Here is a 16,378-nt window from a genome sequence, read left to right on the forward strand (position 1 = left end):
AAACCAGGGCTGGCTCGGAGCTGCAGAGCCCCCACGTCCCGGGACGTCGGACGCGGACTGAGGAGACGAACGCAGCCTGGCTTCACCCTCAGGCCAGCGGGCCGGGGGCTGTCCTGGGACCACTGTGGTGGTGGCATGCCTAGCTCCGGATCATGGGCAATCGCCTCTGGCTGACCTGGGAGGGGCACTGACAGACATAGGGAGGAGATGGGCCCACGCAGGTGGGCATGCTACAGAAATGGCCTCCTTTTAGAGTCTACACACAAGCTGGGTCTGAGTCTCAGTTACGCTAAGGGCCCTAAGCACAAAGGGGCTTTAAAGTGAGCCTCCCTGGCTGGTAGAGCCGGCATAGAAGCTCTGAACTGACCTGTTTCCCCCAGCGTCTCGTGTAGGGGGCAGGTCAGGGGTGCTTCAGGGAGGTGGCTGGAGTGCGCTGCACTATGGCTACCCGCTGCTTCCCAGGACCCATAGGAGGCCATATAGAGCCCAAGTTAGAGCAGCTCTGAGGCTGCTCTAAAATAGACCAAAGGCTGGGCAGCCCCCTGTACAGCCTCAGAATATGGGGAACCCGAAGGTTTCTTCAAGCCCCCCACTCCACACTGCCCCTGTCCAGTGAACAATTTGTATAGTGGGGGTGCTGAGAGCCATTGAGCAAAACCCCAACCCTGCATACGATGGAAATCACTTCAAGCCACCCCGGCACCCCTAGCTGCAGCACCCCTGTTCCTGTCCCAGGCTAAGGAGCAGCGTGATGGAAGGTGTGAGTCCCAGGTAGGCGCTAGGCCCGCTTGAGCTGGCAGGCCAAAAAGAGCAGTGCAGCAGGGTAGCGTGGGCAGCAGATCGGGTTAGCCACCCGAGTGTACAGTTACCATAGTTCAGGTGCCAAAAAGAGGACACTGGGGGGGGAGGGGACAGCTGGAGGGGATACAGTCGGGGGTGCTGGAGTGGGTATTTGGGGGGTGCAGAAGGGGTGTGTGTGTACTGGGAGGTGTACCCGGGGTGTGTGTGTACTGGGGGGGGTACTGGAGCAGATACATGAGGCTGCTGGAGGGGGTTGTGTGTGTACTGGGAGGGGTACCTGGGGGATGCGTGTGTGTGTACTGGGAGGGGTATTTGGGAGGTGCTGTAGGGGGTACTCACTGGAGGTGTAGGGGGCAGTGTCACTCTCTGTCACGGTGGCAGGGCCCCTGACACAAGCCCAGGACCATGGGCTGTGGGTATCATAGGCTGGGGGAGGCTGTGCCTCCCAAAACAGCCAGGCGTGGCCCCGCCCATGCTCTGCCTCCAGGCCCTCCCCCTGCTTCCCGCTCTGTGGCTCCCCTGTGCCGTAGCTGTGCCATCTGCCCTCCTGGCGCTCCGGGCCCGGGGGCACTAACCTGGGACAGGGGCCAGTGGCCGCGGTGGGGGGGCTCTGGGCTCCGGCGGGGGGTGGGGTGAGGAAGGGGCGGGGCCTCAGGTGGAAGGGGCGGGGCTAGGGGCTAGCCTCCCCTAGCCAGCGCTTCACGTGCCGCCCATGCCCAGGACCCAGCGCCAGCCATCATCAGCACCTCCCTGCGGGGCCCTCTCCCCGGTATGGGAGCTGGGGCTGGAGGGGAATGGACCAATCAGCTGCAGGGCAGGGACCAATCGGGAAGCGGACCAATCAGGGCTCTTTCTGAACTGCAACATCTGCTCTGCAACCCCCCCCCCCCCCCAACTTTGACTCATTTCAAAAATCCGCCCGGCCGGAGCGCAGACAACTGACAAAGTGGTCATGTCTGGGAGCTCCCGGCCAACTGGTAACCCTACCTGAGTACAAACCCACTCCGATCCCCTGGGTACCTCATCAGGCAGCCTGCCGGAGCTACCGCCCCTGCTACCCTGGCTCCACGGCTATTTTTAGCCTGTTGGATTGAGCAGAGCTAATGGCAATACGTCTATGCAAGCTGGGAATCACACCTTCCAAGGCAGACGTACCCTGAGACTCCAGCCTTCTGTTTCCTGGCCCTAACCTCCCAGCCCAGCTAGTGCAGTCTCCCTTCTCCAGCCAGAGACGGGTCTGCATGCCGCTTTATCCAGGGGCCAAATTCACCCCTGGTGCAGCTCCCGTGACGGCAGCAGTCGCAGCTGGGCCGAGTTTGCCCCCTTGTCTATAGACCTGCATCAAGAGCTTTGCATGGCTTCCCCTTCCGCTGGGACTTTTCACCCCAGCCCCAGCACTGCTTGGGTAGGACTGGCTGGCTGCCACAGGGCTTCCAATGGGGAAAACGGGGATATCCCCCCCTTTAAAAATGGGACCTGCCACTTCCAACTCTCAGCCCCGTCCCTTAGACACCAGGGTAAAACCATGGAATGCAACGGAGCTCCAACTGATTTACACGGGCGCTGCCAGCGAAATCAGAACCAGCCTGGTGCCTGTGAGTGGGCCACGGTTTATCTCTTGGCCGCCACATTCCTTTCCTTTCAGGCCCGTTGTTTACTGGGTATAATGTCACATGCCTCGCGGAGAAGAGAGGGGGCTGGCAGTCCTGATGAATGGGCTTGACTCGGCCCCTGGAATCTGCTGCATGTCACAAGCCTTGGCAGTGCAAAGCACACCTGGAAGAAGATCACAGCTCTCCCCCCTCCCCACCCCGCCCCCGGGAGGTATCCACGGCTGCCCCGACAGCACAGAGCATGTCGTGCGTGCATCAGGCCCAACGTTTGCAAAATGTTCCGCCATGCCGAGATGAAAGGTGCTGATCAATGTAACGCCTAACTATTCTGTATGCAGCAGGGCTGGACGCTCAGTCCAGATACTTCAGGGGCTGTTTGGGTCGCCTTAGGAGCTCTTTCCGATTTTTCCTATCGCTTCACTCACTCCCTGATGGTGTTTCCTTCCAGTCCGGGAGCCACAGGGCTTGGAGACTCGTGCTCGGGCAGTGGAATGCTGGTGGGAAAACAGGCGCTGGCTGTGTTTGTTTTATGCTGAAAATAGATACCCAGGAGCCAGAAAATGTGAACTTCCTCCGTATAATCCTAGCAGATCCCAGGGGGGGCTTAAAACCGGGGGAGAGTGTTTGTGAATGCATGGGGGGGGGGGATTTCATAACTCTCATCTCAATGCAGTTTATGGCTGAGGGTTTTTTGTGGGGGGCGGTCAGGGTGGAGGATGGGCGATGAGTCTATTTTCAGACTAGCGACTGTTAAAGAAGAGAGATGAACCTGGGAGCCCTGGCAAATCCCGGAGTTCACACAGGCTATTGGGATTAAAACAACAACAGCCTCTCCCTGCATTTCAGCAATCCTCCCAAATGCCAGGAGAAGTCACTCCAGAGTGCCTAGGGGTGTCACCTACTTTCAGTGACAAACAATCAATTAACTCGGGTTGGCTTGAAAATGGGGCCAGGGTTATTGCACAAGTGAACTTGGCTTGAGTTTCCAGGTTGTAACCAAAGCCCATACCGGGTGAGATTTGCATTGTTTTGGGTATTGAAACAAAAATTGTACCATCTATCTAGCTATCTAGCTATCCCCTGTACACCCCTTCTATCTATCTATCTATCTATCTATCTATCTATCTATCTATCTATCTATCTATCTATCTATCTATCTATCTATCTATCTATCTATCCCCATACACCCCTTCTATCTATCTATCTATCTATCTATCTATCTATCTATCTATCTATCTATCTATCTATCTAAAGTGTTCAAAAATCATGAATCATGCCCCCAAACTCAAGTGATTGGCTTAAAAATCATGAGAGTTGACAACAAATGTGGTGTTCTTGTTATTTGCCTTCTGTTCCTGGAACCTTTGAGGGTCACTCGGGTCACATTTTAAAGATTTTCTCTGCAACCAAAAGGGCTAGAATATATATATCTATATTTAAACAGAATGCAGGGATTGTCATGTAGTCACATGACTCCAGGAGCTGGGGCTTTAAGAAACCCACCAAACTGGGTGAGACTTGTGATAACATTGTGAGAGTTGGCAACATCATATCCATTTAAACATTTTTAGACCTAAAATCGGCTCCTTCCCATTCCCTCTGACAAACACTGGTGAAAGGCTGCTGCATGAGTCTCTCCATGCCTTAGGACAACCCTTTTCTTCCTTTGTACCTCCTGGCCCCACACTTGTGCTTATCTCCTCTTGCTCAGATCATACTCTGCTTAGGCTGGTTTCGTTGGGGTAAATTCTCCTATGCTGTCAACCCCCCACTGATTGCAATGGAACCAGCATACAGGCCTGTAGCCAAGTTGTTCCAAAATGGCTGCCTAAAGTTAGGCTCCAAGGCCCGGATCCTCAAAGGTATTTAGGCACCTAACTCCCATTTACTTCCACCTCTAGGCGGCTAAATAAGTGGCCTGGTTTTCGAAAATGCTGAGCATCCAGCAGCTTCTACTGACTTCAGTGTCCAACACCACAGAAAATCAGGCTACTTATTTAGACACCTAACTGAGGATTTAAGCAGTTAACTTTACCCGGTTTTGGATATCTTGACCCGTGTCTTTGCTCTCAAACCCTAGTTTCCAGCCAGACCGAGCTTTCAGCCTTTCCTTTTATGTCATTTTCTGATTGCAAGCAGGTGGGGAATAAAACAGACGATTAAAAGGGGGTTGCAGGAGAGAAGGGAAAAGAATTATTTATTGAAATGAGGATATAATTTGGAATGAATTTGAGGCCAACTGAGCCCTAAGCAGATTCCTTTGAAGCTAAACATCTCAGCTGATTTGTCAGCGGCTCAGGAACAACAGAAGGAAACGTTTTCTGGTAGGAGATTTAAAAATTGTACCGAGGTCTGGGGGGGTTACACCTGTTTGGCAAATGTCTGACTTTAAATTTTGTATTGTTACACAATATTTATGGGAACACGGCCTGCCGAGTCAACAGAATGGAGCCAGTTGCAAAGGGCCTGAAGTAAAGGACTATCTTGTACCCAGATATGTACCAGGGATTGATTTATCTGCATGTTTTGCCCGTGCTGTGTTTAAAAAACTTTCCATGTCCCATAAAAGCTCCAGTTCCGCTCTCAGCTACACGGGTGTAAATCTATTTGCGTCAGTGGAATTTGTCTGGGTTTTTATTGGTGTAACTAAGAGCAGAATTTGGCCCAAAGTGATCAAACAAAACAAGAAGGGGGGAAAAGGGGGCGGGGGAGTTAGGGTGACCAGACAGCAAATGTGAAAAATCAGGACGGGGGGTGGGGGGTAATAGGAGCCTATATAAGAAAAAGCCCAAAAAATCGGGACATCCGGTCACGCTAGGGGGAGTCGTTCTGTGAGCTTTCTTCTACTAGCATACTGGAGTGAGTTTAGTGGAGCAACTCTGAATTTAAAGTAGTGTCCATGAGAACTAAATCCTGAACCTTTGCCTTATTCCTCCTCCATTCCTGCTCCCTAGAGATCCACGCCCCATCAGGAATCAGAGGAAGGGCTCACCGTCACTTCATAGATTTCTTTAGGGGACGTATCTGACCCCAGAGAGAGTTCCTGTGAAAGCTCAAACCCTGGTTGAGCCTTTCGGCCAGGAAATATTCTCAGGAGGGATCTCCAGCTATTATCAGCTTTGCTCCAGCCAGCCAGAATGCAGAGACGGGACACACACCGCCTGGCATTCATGCACTTGCTAATCTCACGATGCCGTTCGGATTACTCTGCTGCACTCGTCGCCATGGTATCTGGGCCCCTGTTGAGTCCCCTCAGACAACTGTCTTTGATGGAGTTGAAATCCACCGTTGAGTGTGGCTGGGCCTGAACCGGACCCCAGCTATTCCCCGTGTGACCCCCCCAAGATAACTTTAGAGACAGGAGCCAGCATAAAACACAAGCAATATTTGCAAACAAGGGCAGGGATCGTAAGACAAAGGGAGGAAAAGGCCTATAATCATAGCACTTATATAACTTCTTCCATTTCAGGTTCTCACAGCCACCTAACAGAGGTGGGTACACAGTATTCTCCTCTTTGTACAAGTGGCGAAAACAAAACACCGTGGAGAGGTGAAGAAACTCAAAGGCTACCCAGTAAAATAGTGGCAGAGTTAGGACTAGAAGACCAGGGTCCCCCCCACTTGAACTGCGAAGTGACCGTGCCTCCCTTGGATTTAGACTGCCTCCCACACACGGAGGAAATATGTATGCTGGAGTTCAAGTGTCTGTACGTCCACAGTCCTTTGGCTTCTGCGGGCGAGCTAGAAGCCAAGCTATGATTCCTGCACCAGAAATTGAACATGTTCAGTAGGAAATATCTTCACATTGAGGCCATCATCCTCACAAACTCCTCGTAGTTGAATCGCCCGTCGCTATCTGCGTCGGCCTCCTTGATCATCTCGTCCACCTCCTCGTCCGTCAGCTTCTCACCGAGGTTGGTCATGACGTGCCGGAGCTCCGCCACGGTGATGTAGCCGTTCCCGTCCTCGTCAAACACCCGGAAGGCTTCCCGGATCTCCTCCTCGCTGTCCGTGTCCCTCATCTTCCTCGCCATCATGGACAGGAATTCGGGGAAGTCAATTGTGCCGCTGCCGTCGGGGTCCAACTCGCCGATCATGTCTTGCAGCTCGGCCTCGGTGGGGTTCTGCCCCAGTGACCGCATGATGTTCCCCAGCTCACCGGTGGTGATGATCCCGTCCCCGTCCTTGTCAAAGAGCGAGAAGGCTTCTTTGAACTCCGCGATCTGCTCCTCTGTCAGCTGGCCGGCCATGCTGGTGCCTTCAAAGCGTCCGTGCCTCCGTGCTCGCCAAAACAACCTGCACTCAGTTCTCCTTGCAGTTTGTAGATAGCCAAGCCGTGGGGAAGTCTCCTGTGACTCCCTTGCCCAGGGATGAAACAACGGCTTGGAGACGGAGAGCAATACACGGTTCACACTTTTCATTGGTGCACATTGAGTCATGGAGAGAAATGAGACCATCCACACCCTCTTCATTATCTAAGTGCCGGATCCTGTCCAGGCAGGAGCCGAGAAAGCTGGAACAGGATGTGTGCGCGCAGGAGAGAAAGGCAAACACGAGTGCCCACAACGCCAACGGTCAAAAAATGGCTCAGGCCTTTCTCCTTAGCCATCGCTTCCATTGCAAACAGTAAAGCTCTGCCCCCTGCATGCCTTGCACACTCAATGGCTGTTGGAAGGCAGGACGGGGCCTGAACTGGATCCAGATTTCCCCCTGGCTGTATTCCAGTCTGGTCAGCTCGGCTTTCATTGACACCGCACCCACCCTTGCAAGCCTAACACCGACAGACCCTGGTCGTCAGTGGGCGGGATTGAACCTGGGACCTCTGAAGCTAAATGCATGAGCTAAAAGCCACGTGGCCCCTAGCTAAGACTGTAGCAGACTCATTCATCTCAAAGTGGTCTCGGTGCCACAGCACCACACCCAGCAGGTGTGTGGGTTACACCAGCTCTTTGCTTTGAGAGGGAGCGGAGGGTTATTCCCACTGGGGCTGGAGCACTCAGAGCACCGTGGGGGACATGTCATTGCAAGGCCGATTGCCTTGTGCAAGCACCGGCTTCACGAGGCAGCCAGGCACCGCTGTCTGCTCCATCAAGCAGCTGGTGGGCGAGGGGGCAGTTAGGTCGTTAGGGCAGATCGCTGTGAGGGAACAGAGCTACGCTAAGAGAGGCCTGTGTGTTATTGTTGACCAAGCTTGTGAGGCCTAAGGGCTTGTCTCCAGGGCGAAGTTATTCCAGAATAAGGCAAGGTGTGAATGTAACTCGACAGAGCTATTCCCGGATCGCTCCCAGTGTGGAGTTTATTCCTCCCTAGCTATTCAGGTCAGTTCCCCTGACTCTCACCCTATGTATTTCACTGTCTGTCTGGACCGTGGGACACAATACCTTGAACACCGCCTCCAATCGATTGCAAAATTTCAGGGAGTGTCCTAGCCATCCGGGGGAGGAACCTTTTGGATTTGGGTGAACGTCAGGGGAAAACAGGAAGGGAGAAATGGGGGACACATGGAGCCCCCGGTATCTGGTTAGCAGAGCCAGCAGCTTCAGTCACCTCTGTCATTGTCTAGATCAAAGAACTAGTTAATGGCGGCCGTTAACACCTTCCAACCCAGCAACACCCCATCTCAGCTCTGCCATAGGACCACTGGAGATTCAGATGTTGGCATCCTGAAAGAAAAGAAAGGAGAAAGAAAGAAAATAAGAGGAGTGCACACAGAACGCCTGGCATGGGAAAAGGGCAGAGTAAGGGACCCTGGCATAGGAGGGAAGGGGGATTGGGAGAGTAACGGGGGCCTAGGGGGCTTACAGAGCCCCTAGCATGGCAGGGAATTGCTGGGGGTGTGTGTGTGTCATACAGAACTCCTGCAGAGGGGAGATAAGAGTGGGCCCTGCTATAGGGTGGCAGGGGGAAATGTGGAGGCATGAAAGGAAGGCATGGGGAGCATAGCCAGAAAGGGGGGAATGAGAGCCCACAGAGGCAGAATGGGGGGGTCTGAGGAACGGGGGTGGAGGGGCTGCAGGGAGTCCCTGAAATAGAGGGGGATGGGAGGGGACACCCGGGGGGTGGGGAACGCAGAGAGACAAACAAAAAGAACAGGAGTACTTGTGGCACCTCAGAGACTAACAAATTTATTAGAGCATAAGCTTTACAGCTCTTGGGCTCGGCCAGCAGAAGCAACAAAGTGTGCGACCCTCTAGTGATTATTATTATTATTTCCTATTCGTGTTGTGGTAGCACACGGCAGCCCTACTGCACTAGGGGTTGTACAAGCCCAGGATACGGTGAATAGCAGCTGGCTCTGGGTCTTTTGAGAAAACTGCGCTCCCTTTTCTCCTAACCCGTGTGCCAGCTCCCCGTCTGAGCTGTGCCACTCAGGCCTTTCTGCACAACAGACCAGACAGCACCAAAGCCAACGTGTCCTCTTGGCCAGCACTGAAGAACAGATTGGGGGTCTCTACACTGACATTCCCACAGGGTGCACCTCGCCCCCGTGCCGCTGGCCGGCAAAGGCCCTGTGCAGTGGAGAGTCTCCATTCGAGTCCTCTGTGGAAGACGTTTTGGATGCCCCCCCTTGGTCTGTTGCGTTTCCCAGCATTCTCTCATCAGGATGTTAATTACATTTGTAATATATTTTCCACCAAGATCTTCCTGGGTCTGAGGCTGATTTCATGAGATCCTTGAACGACCCTTGGTAGCACTGACCGTGACGTGCCACGGACATTTAGACTTTTGGGACTACTCCCGGTCAGGCGGTCAGTTAGTGCGCGGCAGGCTGGTGCGCTGTGGATTTACACTCCAGTGTGCCATGTGCTAACTGTCCATATAGAAGACCCCTTAGTTTATATTCTATGGTCTGCTGCCTTCCCGAGCCAGGGGACCACACTGCTGCTCCAGCTCCCAGTGAACTCGATGGGAATCATTTCAAGGACTTTAAAAGGAGCTGGACAGACATAAGTAATCTCTCTCCTGCCATCCATCTCCACCCTCTGACAAACAGAGGCTAGGGACACCATTCCTTACCCATCCTGGCTAATAGCCATTAATGGACTTAACCTCCATGAATTTATCTAGTTCTCTTTTAAACCCTGTTATAGTCCTAGCCTTCACAACCTCCTCAGGCAAGGCGTTCCACAGGTTGACTGTGCGCTGTGTGAAGAAGAACTTCCTTTTATTTGTTTGAAACCTGCTGCCCATTAATTTCATTTGGTGGCCCCTAGTTCTTATATTATGGGAACAAGTAAATAACTTTTCCTTAGTCACTTTCTCCACACCACTCATGATTTTATAGACCTCTATCATATCCCCCCTTAGACTTTAAGGTGAACTGGCCCAGTGGCCCACCACAGGGCTAGCTCAGTTCTTACGTCCCACGATGCATAGACTCTGCGCCGGCCCTATGCACGGGCAGAATTTCACCCTGGAGGAGCTGTAAAGCGTGCCTCCCACTGCATTCCTTCCCAGCCACCCCGCGCTACTCAGTTCTGCCTCAGCACCTGGACCCACATGGACATCTGGCGCCATTCCACTCTGCCTCTGTCTCCCCCATCCAGCTGCATAGGGTACATGGGGGGGGGAGGGGGAGGCGAATCCCTGGATGCGTCGCACAGCCAGGCATGCTGATGCATTTTGCTTTTGTTGTTTGCCAGTTTCATGTTGTTTGAAGTCACCGGCTCCCTCCCGGGGCTGTTAAAAGTGTGATGCCTTTGTGCATGGTTGTCTGTTTCCAGTTAGTTCTGTAGGGCGCCTGGGGGCCGTATTAATTGTAATGATCAGTATTGATTTTATTTTGTCTTCTACAAGCAGGGAGGACAGGAGAAGATGAGCTTCTTGGAACGTCTTGAGAAGGAATTGTTCTCACGATCTTATTCCTCTCCCAGATCCGCTACTGACTAGTGTCATTTTCCCTTGTTAGCCTATGGGGAGTGCTAACAATAATTAGAACAATAGTTTCTTTCCGCTGAAGGTGTCAGCGTGCTTTGGAAACAAGAATGAAGTTGCCCTAACCCTGCAGGTGAGGCTGTCTGCTATAATTAGCCTTCTCTTTCTGATGGGGAAACTGAGGCATAGAGCGAGTGAGGACCAGGTTTTCAAAAGAGTTCAGCCAGCATGTTGGGAGCTGAGCTCTTTGGAAAAACAGGCTCCAAGCGCAACCATGAGAATTTGAAAAGCTGCCCCTCAATGGCCGGTGCAAGACCTCACAGGAAGTGTGTCAGACATGCAGCACTGGAACGAGGGGTACTGTGGGTGCAGCAGGACCCCTCCAGCTTGTACAGCTAGAAAGTGGCTTGTTTGGTGGAGGGCCGTGATTCTCACTTGGGCTGTGAGAGATCCTGGACAAGCCCTTGTAAAGGCTGTGTTTGGTGTGGTGCCCCCTGGCTTGAAGTACTAATAGCAACTGCATGCTTTACAGTTATGTTCAATGACTTCCAGTCAAAATTGCTCCAGAGCCCCTGTGTACAGCAGCCAGCACTTGAATTTGCATCTCCCGCCAGTGTCCTAACCACAAAACCAGATTAGCTGCAATCTGCTCTCTTCCTCCTAACCAGTGCTCCTGGTATCCATCAGAGAAATGACACGAATGGGTCTTCACCATCAGTCTGTTCCCTCACCTTTGCCTGCTCTCTCCATGGGATTGTTTCAGCTTTCAGGCCTCGGGGATGGGTGGGGGGGGGGAGCAGTAGACAGATTGTCCACACTGTCAACCTGTGGAACTCCTTGCCAAAGGATGTTGTGAAGGCCAAGACTTTAACAGGGTGCAAAAAAGAACAGGATAGGTTCATGGAGGATAGGTCCATCAATGGCCATTAGCCAGGATGGGCAGGGATGGTGTCCCTAGCCTCTGTTTGCCAGAAGCTGGGAATGGGCGACAGGGGATGGACCACTTGATGATTACCTGTTCTGTTCATTCCCTCTGAAGCACCTGGCATTGGCCACTGATCCTGGGCTAGATGGACCTTTGGTCTGACCCAGTATGGCCATTTTTATGTTCTTATCTTGATTTTAGTCAGAATTTTGACCCAATCCCACATGAATTCGCATAAGCAAACAAGGGAAATGTGGTCTAGATGAAATTGCTATAAGGTGGGTGCATAACCAGTTGAAAGACCATACTCAATGACTGATTATAAATGGTTTGCTGTCACACTCAGAGGACATACCTGCAAGGGTCTGTCTTGGGTCCGGTGCTATGCAACATTTTCATTAAGGACTTGTTTACTAGAGCGGAGAGTACGCTTCTAAACTGTGTGGCTAACACCGAGCTGGGAGGGGTTGCAAGCCCTTTGCAGGACAGGATTAGAATTGAAAACGACCGTGACAAATTGCAGAACTGGTCCGGCAAGTGCAAAGTACCACATTTAGGAAGGAAAACATATGCGCAAACATAAGGCAGGGAATCACTGACAAGGCAGGACTGCTGCTGAAAAGGATCTGGGGGTTATAGTGGCTCACTAACTGAATATGAGTCAACAATGTGACACGGTTTGGATAAAGGCTAGCATCGTTTTGGGGTGTATTAACAGGAGTATCGTATGTAAGACACTGGAGGTAATTGTCACACTTTACTCAGCGCTAGTGAGGCCCAGCTGCAGTGCTGTGTCCAGTTCTGGGCAGTGGCGCCAGAACAGAGGGACCAGGGAGCCATAGCCCTCCCATTTTTTGAAAGTGGACGGGCCTGGCCCATCCACTTTTCACCATGGGCCCTGCCCTCTGCCCCTCCTCTTCTCCCTGAGGCCCTGCCCCCCGGCCAGGTCAGCAGCTGGAGCCCATAGCCCAGCTGCGGCTCCAAGGCCCTGCCCCCCGGCTGGAGCCGGGTCAGGGTAAGAGCTGCGTGAGCCGCGGACCCTCCACCTGTCCTGGGCGGGGGGCCTGGAGGGCGGGGGACATGGGCCAGGGCCAGGGGCTGCTCTTGGGTCCCCCACCTCGGGCAGGTGGAAGGGTCCAGGCTCCCCAGCCCTGCTCCAGCTTCTGGCTTGGCTGGGGGGGGGGGGGGGCTTGGGGGGGGGGAAAGGAGGGTCGGGGCAGAGCCACGGAGGGGGCAGGGCCCCTGGCCCACCCACTTTTGGGAAGGCTCTGCTGCTCCTGGTTCTGGGTGTCACACTTTAGGAAAGATGTGGACAAACGAGAGAGTCCAGAGGACAGCGACAAAAATGATAAACGGTTTAGCAAACCTGACCTGTGAGGAAAGGCTAAAAAAACGGAGCATGTTTAGTCCTGAGAAAAGTCGTCTGAGGTGAGGACTCGATAACAAATATGTGAAGGGCTCTTATAACGGGGACTGTGATCAATTGTTCTCTGTGTCCGCCCAAGGTAGGCCAAGACAAAATGGACTTAATCTGCAGCAAGGAAGAACTAGGTTAGATAGTAGGAAAAACTTTGAAGCTGCAAGGATAGTTAAGTTCTGGAACAGGCGTCCAAAGGAGGTTGTGGAATCCCCATCACTGGAGGTGTTCAAGGACAGCCTGCTTGGACAAATACCTGTCAGGGATGGTCTAGGTTTACTTGGTCCTGCCTCAGCACACGGGGCTGCACTAGATGACCTCTCAAGGTCCCATCCCACCTCACATTTCTATGATTCTGTGCCCTGAACTCCACCCTGTTAACTGGAACTGTGCACCAGCCTATTTTGAAGAACTCATCAAACCTTCCATTCCCTAGTCTTCCTCCTTCTGTTTTATATAGGGCTGCCCCCAATCCAAACCCCCGGTTCTAAGGTGGGGATGGAACCTCGATGCCAACTCCAGAGCTGCATCTGGATTTCAGACGCCCTGAAGTTAGCGGATCTTTGGCTTTTGGGCATTTGGTTTGGTTCATTATGAAGAGAGGGGCCATTTGCCAACCACAGATACGGGTTTTGAACCCCCTCAGTGTTTGCGGTGGGGGGAATCAGCCCATGGGGTATTGTTTAGCAGATGCATTGCTATCTAGCTAGAGAGTGTGGAGGAGGTGAGCGTAAGAACTCCTGGGATCTGAATCACTGTTGCCTTGCCCCATGTGTAGTCATTTGCATCAGCAAATCCTGCTTCGGTAGCATTTTACAGCCACATTGAACTGGTAGAAATAAACAAGGCTCAGGAGACTCTGGCTCCTGGCTCCCAGCCCTATGCACATTCCCTCAGGCCAAAGGGCCTACCCCAAGCAGCCTGGTAACCAAGCTCCAGCCTTGAAGTTTGCAGCTTGAGCCCATCCTTAGTACCATGCGATCAACGCTTTTTCTGGGTTCTAGATGGGAGTGGAGAAAAGGAAGCACTGAAAGTTCTCTGGAAGCAAATAATCATTCTTTTATTTGAAAACAAAGCTACCACTTGGACTAGTGGAGGGGGAGCTTGCACCAGAAGCGGATCCTTTTGAAAACGATCGGCTACAGAAAATGGAAGCAGCACAGACACAACAGAAGGAAATATTTTTCTGGGACAAGCCCGGCGGTATACAGAAAAAAGGTGAACACAGTGGATTCTATCAGCTGGGCAGGTAATTAGGATTACAGCGGCATTCCTGGTGTTCCCAGGGGATGAATTTCCAGGCCTCCACGGAGACCTATGTGCCACTTACATCCCATTTTGCCTTATCGACCCCGCTCTGCAAACATTTACACGCCAGCTTAACTTTAACCACACGACTAGTCCCATTGACTAGCAAAGTCCTATTGTGAGTAAAGCCTGTGCGTAATTGTTTGCAGGATCAGGGCCTGTGAGTTCAAGTGGGACCTGACTTAGAAGCCTTTTTGTGGTGTTCTGCACATGGAATGTCACCCTAGATCATGAGATCCAAAGCCCAGGGAATCCCACGGTGACGTTCTCTCCTTGGGGCCCCAGGTTGAATGGCCAACCCTGTACCTGAACAAGACACCCGTCTTGCAGTATTGCCGCTTTACACTTCCCATTGTTGTGATAACCGTTTGAATGGACCACAGTGCAGTGCCACAACCGACATCTGTAGGGAACTGCAGCGGTGCCCAAATTGTACTCACAGTGCCAATGTAGCTATCTACTGTGTGCATCCTTAACTGCCAAATTTCCCATTTCCTAAAAAGCAAATAACCCCCGAGAGAAAATGAGCATCTAACTTATTCGCCTATCATCTCCCCCTCCCTTAGGGTTTGCACCATCAGGCATAAGACAGAGGCAGTGCCAGCAATACAAAGATTTCTTTCAGGTGTATTCCTGTGCTGGCCACAATTTCCTTGGAGAAAAGTGCCATAGAAGCTCATGCAGTCAGTCCTCATTTTGCAATTCAGGCAGCTGGCTCGGGGATCAGCAACTCTTAGGGGAGTCCAAAAGCTCGTCTTTGCTCATGTTCGCTGGTGTCTAGCGTCCAAATTCGAATGGAATCTGGCCTCTGCGTTTTACTCTTCTACCCAGCCCAGCAGAACCCACTTCTGTGCTGCACAAAGACAAACTCAGACAGACAGACACCAGCTAAGATCACAATGAAACTCCCCTTAGGCAAGTGCCTGTGGATGTGAACCCAACCCTCACAACAGGTGTCCCAGAACTCCGGGGGGAGGAAGTTCCAGATCAAGACACAGATTTGTGGCTTGGTCCTTTTTTAAAAACTAATAATGAGCAGACAGCCCCAGTCCTGCATCCATATCCATGCAAGTGAACCCTCGTGCCCGTATGGAGCCCCAGTGACTTCAGCAGGGTCCGGCCTCAGCGTGAGGCTTTGCTTGCATGGACCCAGTGGCAGAAGCAGGGTCTGGATCTGGCTTGAAAGACTGTGCAAATTGCCAAGGACGGGATCCTGCAAAACCACAGCCCTGTTGAAGAATCCCTGCTCCTAGGGATAGTCACTGATGTCAAGGGCTGGAAGGATCGGGCTCCATTTGCTGACTGTCCTTGGGACACGTAGGCTCCAATGCCAGATGCCGCCTGGTCTAAAGGAAACCTAATTATTGCAAGAGGCATAAACCAGATGTGTAACCAGAGACGCTAAATTTCAGATGAGCCACAGGGCTTAGCTAACAAGCAGGGTAAGCCACAACCAGCCTTTAGAATAAAGTAATAGAATACAGGGGAAGAAACCAACAGAGCAGCAGAGACATGCATAGGCCTTGGGCAAGAGGGGAGGGACCATTGACCGGTAGGTTACAGTGAAAGGAAGCAAATGAATGAGTGAACGCGGTACCAGGAAAGTCAGTTCTTCATTTCTCTGTCATCATCCGTACAAACTCCTCGTAGTTGACTTGCCCATCGCTGTTGCTGTCGGCCTCCTTGATCATCTCGTCCACCTCCTCGTCCGTCAGCTTCTCGCCGAGGTTGGTCATGACGTGCCGGAGCTCCGCCGCGCTGATGTAGCCGTTCTTGTCCCTGTCGAACACCCGGAAGGCTTCCCGGATCTCCTCCTCGCTGTCCGTGTCCCTCATCTTCCTTGCCATCATGGACAGGAATTCGGGGAAGTCCACCGTGCCGCTGCCATCGGCGTCCAACTCGCCGATCATGTCTTGCAGCTCGGCCTCGGTGGGGTTCTGCCCCAGCGACCGCATGACGGTCCCCAGCTCGCTGGTGGTGATGGACCCATCCCCGTCCTTGTCAAAGAGTGAGAAGGCTTCTTTGAACTCCGCGATCTGCCCCTCCGTCAGCTGGTCGGCCATGCTGATGCCTTCAAAGCGTCCGTGTCACACAGCTTCCCTGCTCGCTGGAGCAATGCACGCTCGGTTCTCCTTGCCTCAGCATGTACAGCTAGCGCGTGGGCACAGGCAGGGAATGGCCTCCTGACGTGCATCATTCACTGTTAATCAGAACATCCACACCCTCTGCATCACCTGAGAGCCTGGAGCAGGCTTCCACGCCTGGGTGAAGTCAGTGGGAGGATCAAGCCCCGTATCCTCTTTGCAAACAACCCTGTAAGCAGGCGCCTTGGCAGCCCTGTCTGCAGGGGACAAGGGGTTAATAGAAGGGGCGGAGGTATCCGCAGAAGGGGCATATTGATATTAGCAGGGAGAATATCAGAGAGGGACTAAATATTTT

General features: G+C 52.6%; 1 protein-coding gene across 1 annotated transcript; it reads right to left on the minus strand.

The window, feature by feature from the left end:
• Positions 1–6,214: 6,214 nt before the first annotated feature.
• LOC135879531 (uncharacterized) lies at positions 6,215–16,002 on the minus strand. Its single transcript, XM_065405550.1, has 4 exons — positions 15,581–16,002; positions 11,668–11,690; positions 6,779–6,796; positions 6,215–6,672 (listed from the first exon to the last, which is right to left on the minus strand). The coding sequence occupies exons 1-4, from the start codon at positions 16,000–16,002 to the stop codon at positions 6,215–6,217; spliced, it is 921 nt and encodes a 306-aa protein (XP_065261622.1).
• Between the last annotated feature and the right edge of the window lie 376 nt (positions 16,003–16,378).

Source organism: Emys orbicularis, chromosome 1 (assembly GCF_028017835.1).
Source record: "Emys orbicularis isolate rEmyOrb1 chromosome 1, rEmyOrb1.hap1, whole genome shotgun sequence".
In the NCBI taxonomy this organism is placed as follows: domain Eukaryota; kingdom Metazoa; phylum Chordata; order Testudines; family Emydidae; genus Emys; species Emys orbicularis.

Bases quoted from the DNA above. Each gene is read 5' to 3' on its own strand.
- LOC135879531 (XM_065405550.1), bottom strand. From the start codon at position 16,002: ATGGCCGACCAGCTGACGGAGGGGCAGATCGCGGAGTTCAAAGAAGCC. The intron at 11,691-15,580 runs GTTTGTACGGAT...TGTCCTGCAAAG, and splicing joins GGGCAAGTCAACTACGAGGA to GGCTTGCAACCCCTCCCAGC.